This window comes from Apteryx mantelli, chromosome 2 (genome assembly GCF_036417845.1).
Source record: "Apteryx mantelli isolate bAptMan1 chromosome 2, bAptMan1.hap1, whole genome shotgun sequence".
Lineage (NCBI taxonomy): Eukaryota > Metazoa > Chordata > Aves > Apterygiformes > Apterygidae > Apteryx > Apteryx mantelli.
Window position 1 is genome coordinate 17,922,198 of NC_089979.1, and position 14,493 is coordinate 17,936,690.

General features: G+C 37.4%; 1 protein-coding gene across 1 annotated transcript in view; it reads left to right on the forward strand.

Moving 5' to 3' along the window:
* CSMD3 (CUB and Sushi multiple domains 3) overlaps window positions 1-14,493 on the forward strand; it is a 734,654-nt gene that overhangs the window by 649,379 nt on the left and 70,782 nt on the right. Inside the window, 2 exon segments of the mRNA XM_067292283.1 lie at window positions 607-801; window positions 2,491-2,664. Coding sequence (XP_067148384.1) covers window positions 607-801; window positions 2,491-2,664 — 369 coding nt within the window.

The window sequence follows — 14,493 nt, forward strand, 5'->3', positions numbered from 1 at the left end:
GCATCGTCTCACTCAGTGAGATGTTCACCCAGTGAACTTTGGAGAAGGAAACTTACCCTATAATAGTTTACAAGGATTTTCACTTTTTTCTTTTTTTCTTGTTCTTATAAATTAGTACATTTCCTCATGTCATTTTCTCTATCTAAAGAAACAACATGGATGGGGAGAAAGAAAATAGATTGTAGAAAGGTGGTGTGTTTTGTTTTGTTTTGTTTTGTTTGGTGGTAGGAAGAACATGTAGAATTCAGAGGTGAGATAAGAATGCTTTTCTGCTGAAAATCGATCCTGCATATCAATATTGCTTTCCCTGTCACCAAAGTGCAGCCTCCTGAAATCAGACTTTAAAATGTCATAGACTTTACCTAGGTGGAAAGTAATTCCTGTATTAAAATTCAGCTAGCATTTTAGTAAAGATTCTCATGTCTGATCAAAAGTGGCATAGTAGTTCCATGACAATGAACCTACGTTGAATTTTTTCAAGAGCCTTGTTGTTCAAACATAATGTCACTATATTTAAGATATATTTCTGAATGAATAATTGCACATATTTTCCTAATTTCAATGTACTAAGCCAGAAATAACTGTGTGTTTTTGTTATTTTTAAAGTTGTTACATGTCCAAGCATCAATTCTTTTACATTGGAGCATGGAAGATGGAGAATAGTGAATGGTTCACATTATGAGTATAAAACAAAAGTAGTTTTCAGCTGTGATCCAGGCTATTATGGTCTGGGACCAGCATCTATTGAGTGTCTTGCTAATGGCACCTGGAGTTGGAGAAATGAGCGGCCTTACTGCCAAAGTGAGTACACGTTATATCTGTCTGTCTACATCTGTATCTATCTACCTCTCCTGTGTAAGCTTCAGATAAAAAATATTTTTATAAAAATACTTTATTCTTACTTAAAAATGTAGAAACTTTTCTCAGGCACAGTTCCTGGGTATCCTGGAGGCTATTATTTATAAATAAAATCCATTAGGCTTAGTGACAAGGAAATGTCTGTATGCACACTTCTGGATTTTTAAGTTCCCTGTCCCTAAAATATACAAATAAGTCATGAAGAATCTTTTTCTATTTTGTACATGCTGGGTATAAACCAGGGAGAATACTTTTGTAGGTCGGAAATGCTGAATAGTCTAGAAAAATTCTAAAACTTTGCATCCTCCTTAACACTTGAGAAATAAAATAATCCCCCCTTTCATCTGGTTCCCATATAGTGTGCAGGTCCACATCTTTCCCACCATAATTTGATATCCTAATTGCCTGCAGTAACGACTTCTCAAAAAAAAAAAAAAAAATAGTGAATATTGAGATACCCTATGGAGAGATACTTTAAACGAGGAGAACAAAATAATCCATCATGTGTGGCTTTAGTTAGCGCCTTGTGAAAAGCAGACTCCTTTATGTATTTAGACGTCTGTGTTTGAAAATTACGGCTCTATAGGTATACCTGAAAACCACACAAGTTTTCCTCTGTAAAATACCTAATAACTCGCACTCTAATAGAATGAGATGTGATCGTGCTTTTGATACATGTATCTATATATACATGTGTATGTAGATCCACAATTATTTAAAAAAGTGAAACAAAATGTGTAGATAATCCAGAAAACTGCAGTTTGTTCATATTTAGAATATATTTAAATATTAAATAAAAGACGGAAAAATGCAGTTCAGAAAACAAAATATTTACTTTGGAAATTAACCTTATTTTGGAGTTCTTTGCATCCTAATGGAAATTTCATTTATAATGTGGAGGAGTTTTCTTCTTTTTAAGTTAATTGCAGTATTTGGCCTCTGCTAGTGTTAAAATATTGTGTATATATCTACATGTATATCTATATATATGTTATATAGATCTATATAGTTTTGTCTGCAATATTACTGCTTACCTATTCTTCTAACATAATGTGCTCTGGCTGCTTTCACCCACTGATAATCTAACATCTTGTTCAGTAATAGTTTACTAGTTCGTAAAATTTTTAAATAAAAATTCTTATTTTGAATGAGAAACTGTTTTGAATTGTAACTAAATGGCAAGGAATTCCATGAAAATGGTTCGTTTGTTGTTGCAATGCATTGTGAGAATGGAAGAGCAAGCATTTTGGTATCAACTAGAGGATAAAGATGACAACTTTTCAAAGAAACAAAAATATAATTTAAAAAATGGCAACAATATTAATACTGAAATAGTTTAAAAAATTGCAAACAAAACCAAGGTAATTAAATAGCAATTTAGTTAATAACATTTCGAGCAGTGTGGTTTTTAAAAAATTTTACAGAGACAATTTTTTTTTTTCAAATTTTGGGTATTATTCCTGAGGAAATAATAGTCTTTGTACACAGAGCTTTTCATCCAGTTCTTCTACCAAGCAGAATACATCAGGCTGTGACATTTATTTAGCTGGTTGATAAGTATTACATACTGTTGCATGTGTGTTTGTGATACTCAAATACTTCCTTTTGCTTTGTTTTGTTTTTGCTGTAAAGTTATTTCTTGTGGAGAACTTCCAACACCTCCAAATGGAAATAAGATTGGAACTCAAATCACATATGGATCTACAGCTATATTTACTTGTGATTCAGGATACATGCTAGTTGGCTCTGCTGTAAGGGAGTGTCTCTCTTCTGGACTCTGGAGTGGAATTGAGACCAGATGTTTAGGTATGGATAATGATGTCAAGGCTTGCCTATTTTCTTTTCCTTTAGCAGGCAAAAGCAAGCAAGGCAAATCAACTTGTCTCTTTCCGTTAGCCTTTCAAGCACAGGTATGGGAGAGAATTCTGTATTTTATGAATTTGTGTGGCTGGATTACTGTTCTTTTCAAAAGATAACTATGGTTACATTTCCAGAGATTGAATATGTTTTTCAACTAGTCTACATGCAAAGCCTGTGTCATTGTATTGCTGCATATGACTCTAAAGTTGACCTGTGCATACACAGTAAGTCTGATGGGCTCCAAAAGTGTCAGCTTTAATACTTACCTGTAGTAAAATGACTGCGTAGTATACCTGAACTCAGTGGTTATAGAATTATCTGTACACATGCAATAGGAATAGAACAAAAAGATATGAATGTGGAAACTTGGACAGGAGCACTGCAGCTTTATCGTTGAGGAAAAATCACTATGCAGTTGATATTTATAAAATTTGACAACCCTTTAGTTATACACATTTAGGCAGCTTCACTTACTTAAAATAGACAGACCCCAGTCCCTCAGCTGTTCATGAATAAAATGTACATGTTATCTCAGTGAAACAATTTCAGGGCTTCTTTTTAATGTATTATTATCAAACATACTTTGTTCTGGGTTATTATGTTAACCATAGGGGCATCAGTTTTAACTCTATACACAACTGATGTTTTAGATTCAGTTGAAGTTAAAGTGATGATAGTGTTCTGACTTCAGAATGGAGTATGAAAGTCATATTGTCCCTTGTTACTTGCTTAGGCATGGAAAAATAAAAGAATATCTATGAATTGAGACTTTCAGAAGTATCTAATATATACAGAAGATATGTAGGTTTATTGCAAAATCCCTTTGCAGATTGCTGTTTACCTTCTCGACTACTTTCCATCCAAAATAATTTTCCTTCTATAATTCAGCATTATTTGGTGCAAATCTTCACTTAAGCTTAACCTGAATGATTCATGAATAAGCAGTGTTACCTGTTAAGCTCCATATCTGAAGCTGGAATTTTTCCTGGCACATAATCGAGGGCAATACAAGGATTTTATTTATGTTCCACTTTTAGTAGAGAGGAAAAAAAAGAAAAGATATTCATGTTAGATTTTCTTTGATTTTTTAAGCTGGGGGAAATGGTAAGACAGACTGTTAAATCTAAAAAAATTGAGGCACCATGGGATGCGTATAATCAAATGTGCTGACTTTTTTTTCACAATTACATGCTCATCTATTAAGGTTACAGCTTTTAGAAGTTTGGAGAAATGTAAAAATTTTCATCAGAGAAATATGAATCTAAAAAAATGCCAAGTTGTGTGCTATTTGTGAGCAGCATTTTGGAAAGATAATAGTTTTTAAGAATTTCACCAAAATAACTTTATGTAAAGTGAAAATCCACATAGAATGCCTTTATTTTCTCCTTAGCTTATGCCTGTAGAAATGTAAGAAAGGTCTAAAATAGGCTTAAGAATATTATTTGGTTGCATAATCTTTAGCTGAAATTTAAAAGAAAGGCTCTGAAGTGATCAATCTTCAGATAAAACATGTTGTTCTTCACAGAAGGTATTCATTATTGTTAAGTTCATACACTTTAGTATCCAGTAATAATGAATTGTTAACAAAGGTATTAAAATAATAATACATAAAGAGGCAGGAAAGTAATATAAAAGGTACCTGTTGCATCAATCTGATGTAATCACCATAAATCTTCAAATCTTGATGATCTTATGGTATTTTGTTGAAGAGAGGATGGATAGAAGTTTTACTTACAGAAAGAGTATATAGCATATGACTTTATCACAAGATAGAGCATGTAAAAAATAAAAAGCTAGTGACAGAGCAAATTTATAAAAGGGAGACAGTAATAACTAGCATAGTTGCCCTTGCAGCAGCACTGGCTACCTGCTGTGCTCCATCACTGCAGGAATGAGCTTTCTGAAAAGACTGAGCCTAACTCAGTTAAATTCATGTATCTCCAACTAGTAATTTGAGACTTAAGGTAGACAGATGGATGGAGCTAATGACAAATCAGAAGACGAAGACTTGTTTAACAAGGTTAAGAGAGAAAATGTGTTGTTGGGAGGTGGAGAGAATGGAGGAAATGAAAGGAAGCAGCAAAGAAGCTGTCAAAGTCCTGGGCAGGCATCAATAAAGAAGAAAAAGCTCCCTTGGACAAAGGGAGTTATATGTGGTAGGACCTGGGAGGAAAGAGCAAAATGCATCAGGAAGATATACAGAGTTTGTATTTTGATGATCCAAGAAATATATTTGTGTGCAAATTTTGAATAAATTCTGGTGCTTGTTTTCAATCACTGAAAAAAAAAAGAAATTTCACTTTTTGCTTTCAAAGCTTTTCTCCTCACAGCCTTTAACCTTTTTTTCACCATTTATTTTGGAGCCTTTGCACTTTTGCTTACTGAAGAATGTAGTCACTCTTGGACTCAGGTGGCTACCAGTGTATTTGTATTTTAAGGGTTGAGTGTTTGTATTTTAAGGGTTGAAGATGCCTTTAAGAGTACACTTAGGTACCTTTCAGATGACATTAATGAAATCCTGCAGCATAAAATAGTAACTTTTTCCATGTGTTCAGTTTAAAAATACCAGTTATTTGTTCAGAAATTCTGATCAAGTCTTTTAGGCTTGTAATTGTGTTAGACAACTTCATTTTCATTCTGGCTACATGTAAGCAAAAAAATATATGAATTTATGAAAGATTAAAGAAGAACATAAATATCCACTACAGAACCTTAACTAATTAGTGCTGTACCTAATCAGATATAGAAGAGAATTAAGAGCATAGACAAATTTTAAATCACTAAAAATATTGACCAAATCCAAACTGTGTTACAACACAAATGCAATTCCATGGCTTTGTGGGGAGTAGCACATACTTTTAATGACAAGTGTAATTGGGAGTCTCGGAAGATCTTGATAATTTTCACAGCCCATTTTTTCTTTGTCTTCCTGCTTCCGTTCCTGCTTCTTTTATTACATGGAGAAGAGATAGATATTACTGTCTGGACATTGAATTTTAGAACACAGTAGATGGCAAAGACAATCATTAAGTTTAACACAACTGCTCTCCTTTCTGGCCTCATATGTGTCCTTTTTTTTTTCTTTACATATACAAGAAGCTATTGTCCGATTTATTGGATGGGTGCAGAGCACAGAGGAAGCTGGCATCCCTATTCTAGTACCCTTATGTCAAGGGAAAAGGTTGAAAGGCACAAAAGGTTCAAGTACCGAATGGGAAAGAATTATTAGACAGCAATAAAAATATTTCCAAAAGATGTCCATGCAAGCTTAATAGTGGGAGCATTTTGGAGTCATGTCAGTAAGGGGACCCAAAGAAACTTGTTATGATCTGCATTTCTCTCTGGTCCACTGAAGAAGAGGAGGATGGAAGATTAGTGTTTAGGAAATGAGAGCTTGAAGAAGTATTGTAATACATTTGATACTACAGGTAGATCACGTTATACCTACTCCTGGCTACAGCTGTAGTTTAGGTTGATTTTCCAGATTAAGTCCATAGTTGCAATAGAAAATTTAATGGTAATTTTAAGTATGAATTATTCACTTGCTGATATTCCAGAGATTTGAAAAGGGATTATGAAAGTCTGCCTTTGTATTGTTTTGAGTTGGGACTTATCTTTTTTTAGAATGCCTAAATTACTATGTTGTGCTATGTGAGTAGTCATATTAATGTAATGACCTTGGTTTAGCCATCACTGACTACAGTGGAAAACTGAGCTCTGGATCAGTGTTCTTATTCTCCATGATAGCTGGTGAGAAGAAACAATGTTCAAATAAAACAAACAAAAACAACAATGAAAAAAACTCACAAAGAACTGAAGGCATTCTGCTGTGGAAATGTTAAAAACAAATTTTTGTTGTTGTTTTCTGTACCAAAAACATTAAATCAGTTTCTAAGGAAAAAATCTGTGTAATAAATACTGAATAAACATTCAAAAGTATAGAAATAGACTTCTATCAAATATCCTGTTTATACAAAGTTAGTGACAAATCTCTGTATTTTGTACACTTTCTTCAGGGAAAAATATTTAAATATTTGATGAAAAAATTGATTGTTGTGTTTCTGTTTATATGAAAACCTAACACACTCACATTGCTTATAGTATCTGCAATTAAAAATATTTATAATATCAAAAGTGACTGCTGATATATTAAGAAAAAAATTCTTTTGAATAATTTTAATGAAATATAAAAAGAGCAAAACCATTAATGTAAGGTAAATAAGAGCAATCACTGCTTTTGATGGAATAACAAAAGAAAATTATATATCTCTTTTAGATATACAGACTCACCTACTTATGAAATTATTTAACGTATATAAGGAAAACTGTTATATAAATACACGCATCCTGTTTCTACATAATGAGTTGTACTGCAGTGAGGTCTGATATAACCAAATAGATGAAGCTCTGTCAGTAAAGAATGTTTTCCTCTTCCCAAGTTAGCTTTTTTATCATTTTAACATAACAAAGGGAATAAAATTCACTGGCAAATTTCCTGGCAAATGCCTAGGAAAATTTCTGTATCTCATCTCTGTTAAACTTTACCTTAGCAGCAAGAAAAAATTGTAAGTTTAGAAGCCAAAGAACTATATTTAGTATGTGGAAAGCATAATTTTGTTTGCTTTCAATAGTGACAAGAGTAACAATGTCAAATAAAAAATATATTTTCATAACTAGAAAAATATTTTAAGGGTTTTCTTTTTATTTACTTATTTCGATGTCAGTCGAGCTATTATGAGACAACACCTAGAGCAAGAGCAGAAATATAGATTATTTTGTACTTGTCATAGTACTTTTGTATTTTTAATTGAAATATGAGTGATGAATAAAATCTCACAGCATTTCCTGTGGTTTCTCCTAAACTGAATTTTTTTTCCCCTTCTCCTTCATTAGCTCTATTTTCAGAAGTTTTATTAATCCAAAGGAGATGCTCTAGATGAAGCATTATCAGAAGATCATTGCTATTACAGCATAGTTATCTGGGGAGCTTTTAGCCTTTCCCTTCTGCTACTGTAGCTTGACAGGAGAAAATATATAGACATTTTCAGAAACCTGTATGATTTTTAAAGTCACTGTGGATAGAAGTTGATGTGGTGGAGATCAGTATATGCTGAAATGAATTTTCTTGAGGTGACTTTTGGTTTTTAAAATGTATCCTATATTATTTTGATTTCTGTTTCAGAAAACCTGGTTACAAAAACAAAGTAAAACTAAGAAACAAAAATACAGCATGCAAAAAGCATTTCTATAAGACCGAATTCTTCATGTACGTAAAAGCAGCAATGGGTTTCTCAGCTTTTTCCAAAGTATTCGTATTTCATTCTGAGGCCTTACTCATTGTTAATGTAATTTACAAAGTTTCATACTTATCTTTGGGGGATCTGATTTTATTAGGTTTCTCACAATTGTGTTAGTTGCATGACTGAATGTAATTTTGGAAGATGCTTAGACATCACATCAATGAAAATCATGTAAAAACTAGGATAAAAAAGGATAGGTTGCCTTCAACTAATTGCAGAACCCATTGGAGGAAATATATCTTATCCAAGCTTCTCTTCTTGTTTGATTCATGAGCGTACTCCAGCTTCTTCCTACTTTTTGAGAGGTCTGAATCCCTTCTCTTCAACTCGGTTGGACTACACTTACCCCCCATTTCATAAGTCCTTCTTCTTTCTCAATTCTGCAGACCTCTAATCACATTGATAAAACCAATAAATTGATATTCTCTCTCTTTTTTATTTACCAAAAGTTATTGCTGCCATTTCCTAAATATGTCCTGGGAAGAATCAGCAATTGCTGCAATGATATGTCTGCTCAGTTCTCCAGGTGAATATTAAATCCGAAATCAAGATAAACAATAAAATATGATCACCTTTTTAATAGGTCTCTAGCCCTTATTTAATATATCATTATATTTTATAGTTTATCTTGACTTTAGTATAAGTATTCACTTGGAAAACTTAACATGCCTATATAAAATGCTAAGCATCCATATGAATTAAAATGCAGAAATGAAGAATGATGTTTACTTGATCGATAAAATATGTGGAGATGTTTCTGAATATGTCAATAATACTAGAGGAGTTTTCAATAAGCAGAGACAGCAAGCATAAAAAACTAATTTGATTAGACTATTAAATGTCAGCATTTATTCATACTTGCAATACAGTGGTCTCTGGAATGCCTTCAATCTCTTCTTTTAAGAGAAATAGTAGACCTTACATACCATGGCTTTGTCTGCATTAGCCAATAGTCTAGTACAAAGGAGCAGATCATGAGATTGAAATAGTTGGTGCTGAATCCCCCGTATCTGCATTACGTATGGTTCTGAGATTTTTCCTTGGACAATATTTAGTCTGGTCCTCTGAACTAAATGTTCCCATTACTCACATGGTTTTAAGTTACCAAAATGTCCTGTTATTAATTTAGACTCTTTTGTGCAAAAGGAGTTGGAACACATTTTTGGGGCACTTAGAGTCGACCTTCTTGTGTTTCTCCTCTGAAAGGAGGCTGATTTGTCCATAACAAAAAAGCTCTGCACATGTAAGAGTTACATGGAGGGTTTGAACTAAAATGCTAATGTAGACAGGACCTGTGAACCTCAGTGAGAAACTGAGGTTCACAGATCCTATCTGCATTAGCATTTTTGGCTCAGTTTTTCTCAACCCTCTTTGTTCATACACAAGTTCCCATTCCAAGCTCTAATGAGGCATTTGTGATAGAGCCCATTACAGAATCACAGAATCACAGAATCGCTGAGGTTGGAAGGGACCTCTGGAGATCATCTAGTCCAACCCCCCTGCTCAAGCAGGGTCACCTAGAGCACATTGCACAGGATTGCATCCAGGCGCGTTTTGAATATCTCCAGAGAAGGAGACTCCACAACCTCTCTGGGCAACCTGTTCCAGTGCTCTGTCACCCTCACAGTGAAAAAGTTTTTCCTCATGTTCAGATGGAAGCGTCTGTGTTTCAGTTTGTGCCCGTTGCCTCGTGTCCTGTCGCTCGGCACCACTGAAAAGAGTCTGGTCCCATCCTCTCGACACCCTCCCTTCAGATACTTGTACACGTTGATAAGATCTCCTCTCAGCCTTCTCTTCTCCAAGCTAAACAGGCCCAGCTCTCTCAGCCTTTCCTCATAAGAGAGATGCTCCAGTCCCCTAATCATCTTTGTGGCCCTTCGCTGGACTTGCTCCAGTAGTGCCACATCCCTCTTGTACTGGGGAGCCCAGAACTGGACACAGTACTCCAGATGTGGCCTCAGCAGGGCTGAGTAGAGGGGGAGAATCACCTCCCTCGACCTGCTGGCAACACTCTTCCTGATGCACCCCAGGATACCATTGGCCTTCTTGGCCACAAGGGCACATTGCTGCCTCATGCTTAACTTGGTGTCCACCAGCACTCCCAGGTCCTTCTCCGCAGAGCTGCTTTCCAGCAGGTCAACCCCCAACCTGTACTGGTGCATGGGGTTATTCCTCCCCAGGTGCAGGACCCTGCACTTGCCTTTGTTGAACTTCATGGGGTTCCTCTCTGCCCACCTCTCCAGCCTGTCCAAGTCTCTCTGAACGGCAGCACAGCCCTCTGGCGTATTGGCCACTCCTCCCAGTTTTGTATCGTCAGCAAACTTGCTGAGGGTGCACTCTGTCCCTTCATCCAGGTCATTGATGAAGAAGTTGAACAAGACTGGACCCAGGACTGACCCCTGGGGGACACCGCTAGCTACAGGCCTCCAACTAGACTGCACCGCTGATCACAACTCTCTGAGCTCTGCCATTCAGCCAGTTCTCAATCCACCTCACTGTCCACTCATCCAGCCCACACTTCCTGAGCTCGTCTATGAGGATGCTATGGGAGACAGTGTCAAAAGCCTTGCTGAAGTCTAGGTAGACAACATCCACTGCTCTCCCCTCATCTACCCAGACAGTCATTCCATCATAGAAGGATGTCAGATTGGTTAGGCATGATTTCCCCTTGGTGAATCCATGCTGACTACTCCTGATCACCTTCTTTTCCTCCACATGCTTGGAGATGGCCTCCAGGATGAGCTGCTCCATCACCTTTCCAGGGATGCAGGTGAGGCTGACTGGCCTGTAGTTGCCAGGGTCCTCCTTCTTGCCTTTTTTGAAGACAGGGTGACACTGGCTTTCTTCCAGTCCTCAGGCACCTCTCCTGTTCTCCATGACCTTTCAAAGATGAGGCAGAGTGGCTTAGCAATGACATCCGCCAGCTCCCTCAGCACTCATGGGTGCATCCCATTGGGGCCCATGGATTTGTGGGTGTCAGGTTTGCTTAAATGATCTCTAACCCAATCCTCCTTGACCAAGGGAAAGTCTTCCTTTCTCCAGACTTTCTCTCTTGTCTCCAGGGTCTGGGGTTCCTGAGGGCTGGCCTGAGCAGTAAAGACTGAAGCAAAGAAGGCGTTCAGTAACTCTGCCTTCTCTGCATCCTTCGTCACCAGGGCACCCACCCCATTCAGCAAAGGGCCCACATTTTCCCTAGTCTTCCTCTCGCTACTGATGTATTTGAAGAAGCCCTTCTTGCTGTCCTTGACATCTCTAGCCATATTTAATTCCAAACGGGCCTTAGCCTTCCTCGTTGCATCCCTGCATACTCTAACAATGTTCCTATATTCCTCCCAAGTGGCCTGTCCCCCTTTCCACTTTCTGTATACTTCCTCCTTCTGGTTGACTTTTGCCAGGAGCTCCTTGCTCATCCATGCAGGTCTCCTGCCTCCTTTGCTTCACTTCCTACTCATAGGGATGCACCGCTCTTGAGCCTGGAGGAAGTGATGTTTGAATATTAACCAGCTCTCTTGAACGCCCCTTCCTTCTAGGGCCCTAACCCGTGGGATTCCTCCAAGTAGGTCCCTGAAGAGGCCAAAGTTTGCTCTCCTGAAGTCCAGGGTTGCGATCCTACTTGGTGCCCTGCTGCCTCCTCGCAGGATCCTGAACTCCACCATCTCATGGTCACTGCAGCCAAGGCAGCCCCCGACCTTCACATCTTCAACCAGTCCTTCTTTGTTTGTTAGTACGACGTCCAGCAGCACACCTCTCCTTGTTGGCTCCTCCACCACCTGTGTCAAGAAGTTGTCACCAATGCTCTGCAGGAACCTCCGGGACTGTTTGTGCCTAGCTGTGTTGTCTTTCCAGCAGATATCGGGGTGGTTGAAGTCCCCCATGAGAACCAGGGCCTGGGATCGTGAGGCTACTTCCAGCTGTCTGTAGAAGGCCTCATCGACTTCCTCATCCTGATCAGGTGGCCTGTAGTAAACACCCACAGCAGTCTCACCCATGCTAGCCTGCCCTTTGATCCTTACCCATAAGCTCTCGACTCGCTCTTCATCCACCCCTAGGCACAGCTCAATACATTCCAGTTGCTCTCTCACATAAAGAGCAACTCCACCACCTCGCTTTCCTGGCCTGTCTTTCCTAAAAAGCACATAGCCATCCATGATGGCAACATGAGAAGCCTGTTACTTGCAACATGAGAAGCCTGTTGTCCAATAGTTACATGCAGCAATGCTGTCAACAGGGTAAAAGCAGCAGATACAACCGCTGGGGCAGTGCAACTGTGTCTGTTGACAATGAAGAATACACAATGTGTGAATCAGTACTTATGGAGAAGAGCCAGGAACAGGTAAGGATCTGTTGTTTAGCACCTCCGGACAGTTCATACCTGAAAGAAAACATGATAAAGGATGAAGGTATATAAGAACAGCTTATGAGGCATGTCTTGCTTGGTGAATGAAAGCACCAGTGGGGAGGATAGATAATCAAATTACAAGGTCTGAATATATTAAAATTACTTAGATTATGTATTGTGGTTTCCTCCAAATAATAGTAATAGCGTGGATCAAGTAAGCCAGGAACTGAAATATATACATATTTACATATATGCAATTTACATATTTGGAAGAGCAAAGTAGAGAAGTAGAGCTGGAAGGATATCTTTCATTCTTATATTTGAGAGGAATGTATACCTACTTTGTAGTGACTGTATCTTTACATTTCTATCATATAAGGACAAAGGAGCTTTAGTATTTACTTTAAAAAATGTTCTCAGTCAACTTTCAGTCACTGAAAAGTTTCCATTTTCCATGGCTATGTATCTTCTGAAGCAAGACCTTTCTGACAGCATTTTCTTCTTAAAATCTTTTGGAAAAATGTACAAGCAAGTAGCTTCTTCTTCCTCTTCACTGTTTTAAACAATTCTTTTTAATTGGAGATTTTTCAACTAAAACTGAATCTGTATCTCCAGTGATATTGAATTAATATTCCCTGAGTTAGCTATATCTTTATCTTTGTTCTTTGATACTACATAATAGTAATAACTGAACTTTCAAATGTTGTGGGGGATGTCTTCCCTTTAAAGAATTGTTCAGCCGTATTAAGGAATTCTGCAGAGAACTTCACAGTTTGAGCCATGGATTTAAAAGGTGCAGAAGATCTTAACCATTCATCTCAAATGGTTTTACCATGGCTTGAACAGCTGACAAAGGGAAGATCTTCTGAAATTAGCAGGAGGAAAACCCAGAAAACTATGTCTTCTAGGACTGTGACTGTCTGATTTCAGTACTGCGATTTTCGACAGAAGATGTATGCAAACAGGAAGATGTAGCAGAATATATCCTTATCAGAAATGCAAGCCCTGTAGAGAACAAAGGAATTCAAACATGAGGCTCAAATAATTCTTCCCTCCTCAGCTGAGGTCATCTTGACAGGTTAATTAACATTGTTGTTGAATAATAACCTAGATCTCTTTTTCCAAGAATATATTGATATGTAGATTTCTTTCAGTACTACACTGATGTTTGACATTACTGACAGCTAAAATAAGCATAGCCACGTTTTTGTCATTTAATGTAAAGATTCTGTATTCATTTATTCCTAACCTCACATATCAGAGAGTAACCTTCATTCTGCAGAAAAGCTGAAGTTTCAAAAGGTTCTGACTCTAAGTTATTATGCTCTTTCTCCTTTGCTGCGACTGGATTTTATGTCAAGTTAGGTAATTTATTTGATGCTCACATTTTAGTAATACCCTTCACTAATACTTTTTGGTTAATTTTGTTTCTTACTAAGTAATACTGTGAGGGTGACAGAGCACTGGAACAGGTTGCCCAGAGAGGTTGTGGAGTCTCCTTCTCTGGAGATATTCAAAACGCGCCTGGATGCAATCCTGTGCAACATGCTCTACGTGACCCTGCTTGAGCAGGGGGGTTGGACTAGATGATCTCCAGAGGTCCCTTCCAACCTCAACCGTTCTGTGATTCTGTGTGATTCTGTGATACTTCAGGGTGGTTATCCTTCTCAAGCTTTCCTAGAGTGGAAATTGTTAAGATTGTAGTCCTTTTTTTTCCCTTCATCTCTGCTCTACTCCATAAAGTTTCTACACTGAATCTGTTTCTTTGTAGCATTCATTCATTGTCTTAAGGAAAGTGATGTCTTCTGATTCAGTGTTATAACTTACATGTTACATTAAGACTTAGAGGCCTCAACTGGATTCATAGCATTACTGTGTTAGGTCTTTTACATCCATATCATAGAACAGATGGAAATGCTCCCAGGCTTATGATATAATGATAAAATAAAGAAATGGACAATGAACAAGGCTATCCTTAAAACAATCTAGAATAGACGAATCCTACCGTAGTGTGGAGTTAGCTTAGGTACTATGAAAGTGTTGGAATATTTTTTTGCTGTGAGAGTTGTCATAATCTAATTGTTGTAAATCACCAATTGGGAGTTTTTCTTATCATTTTGTAATTTTATTCCAGGT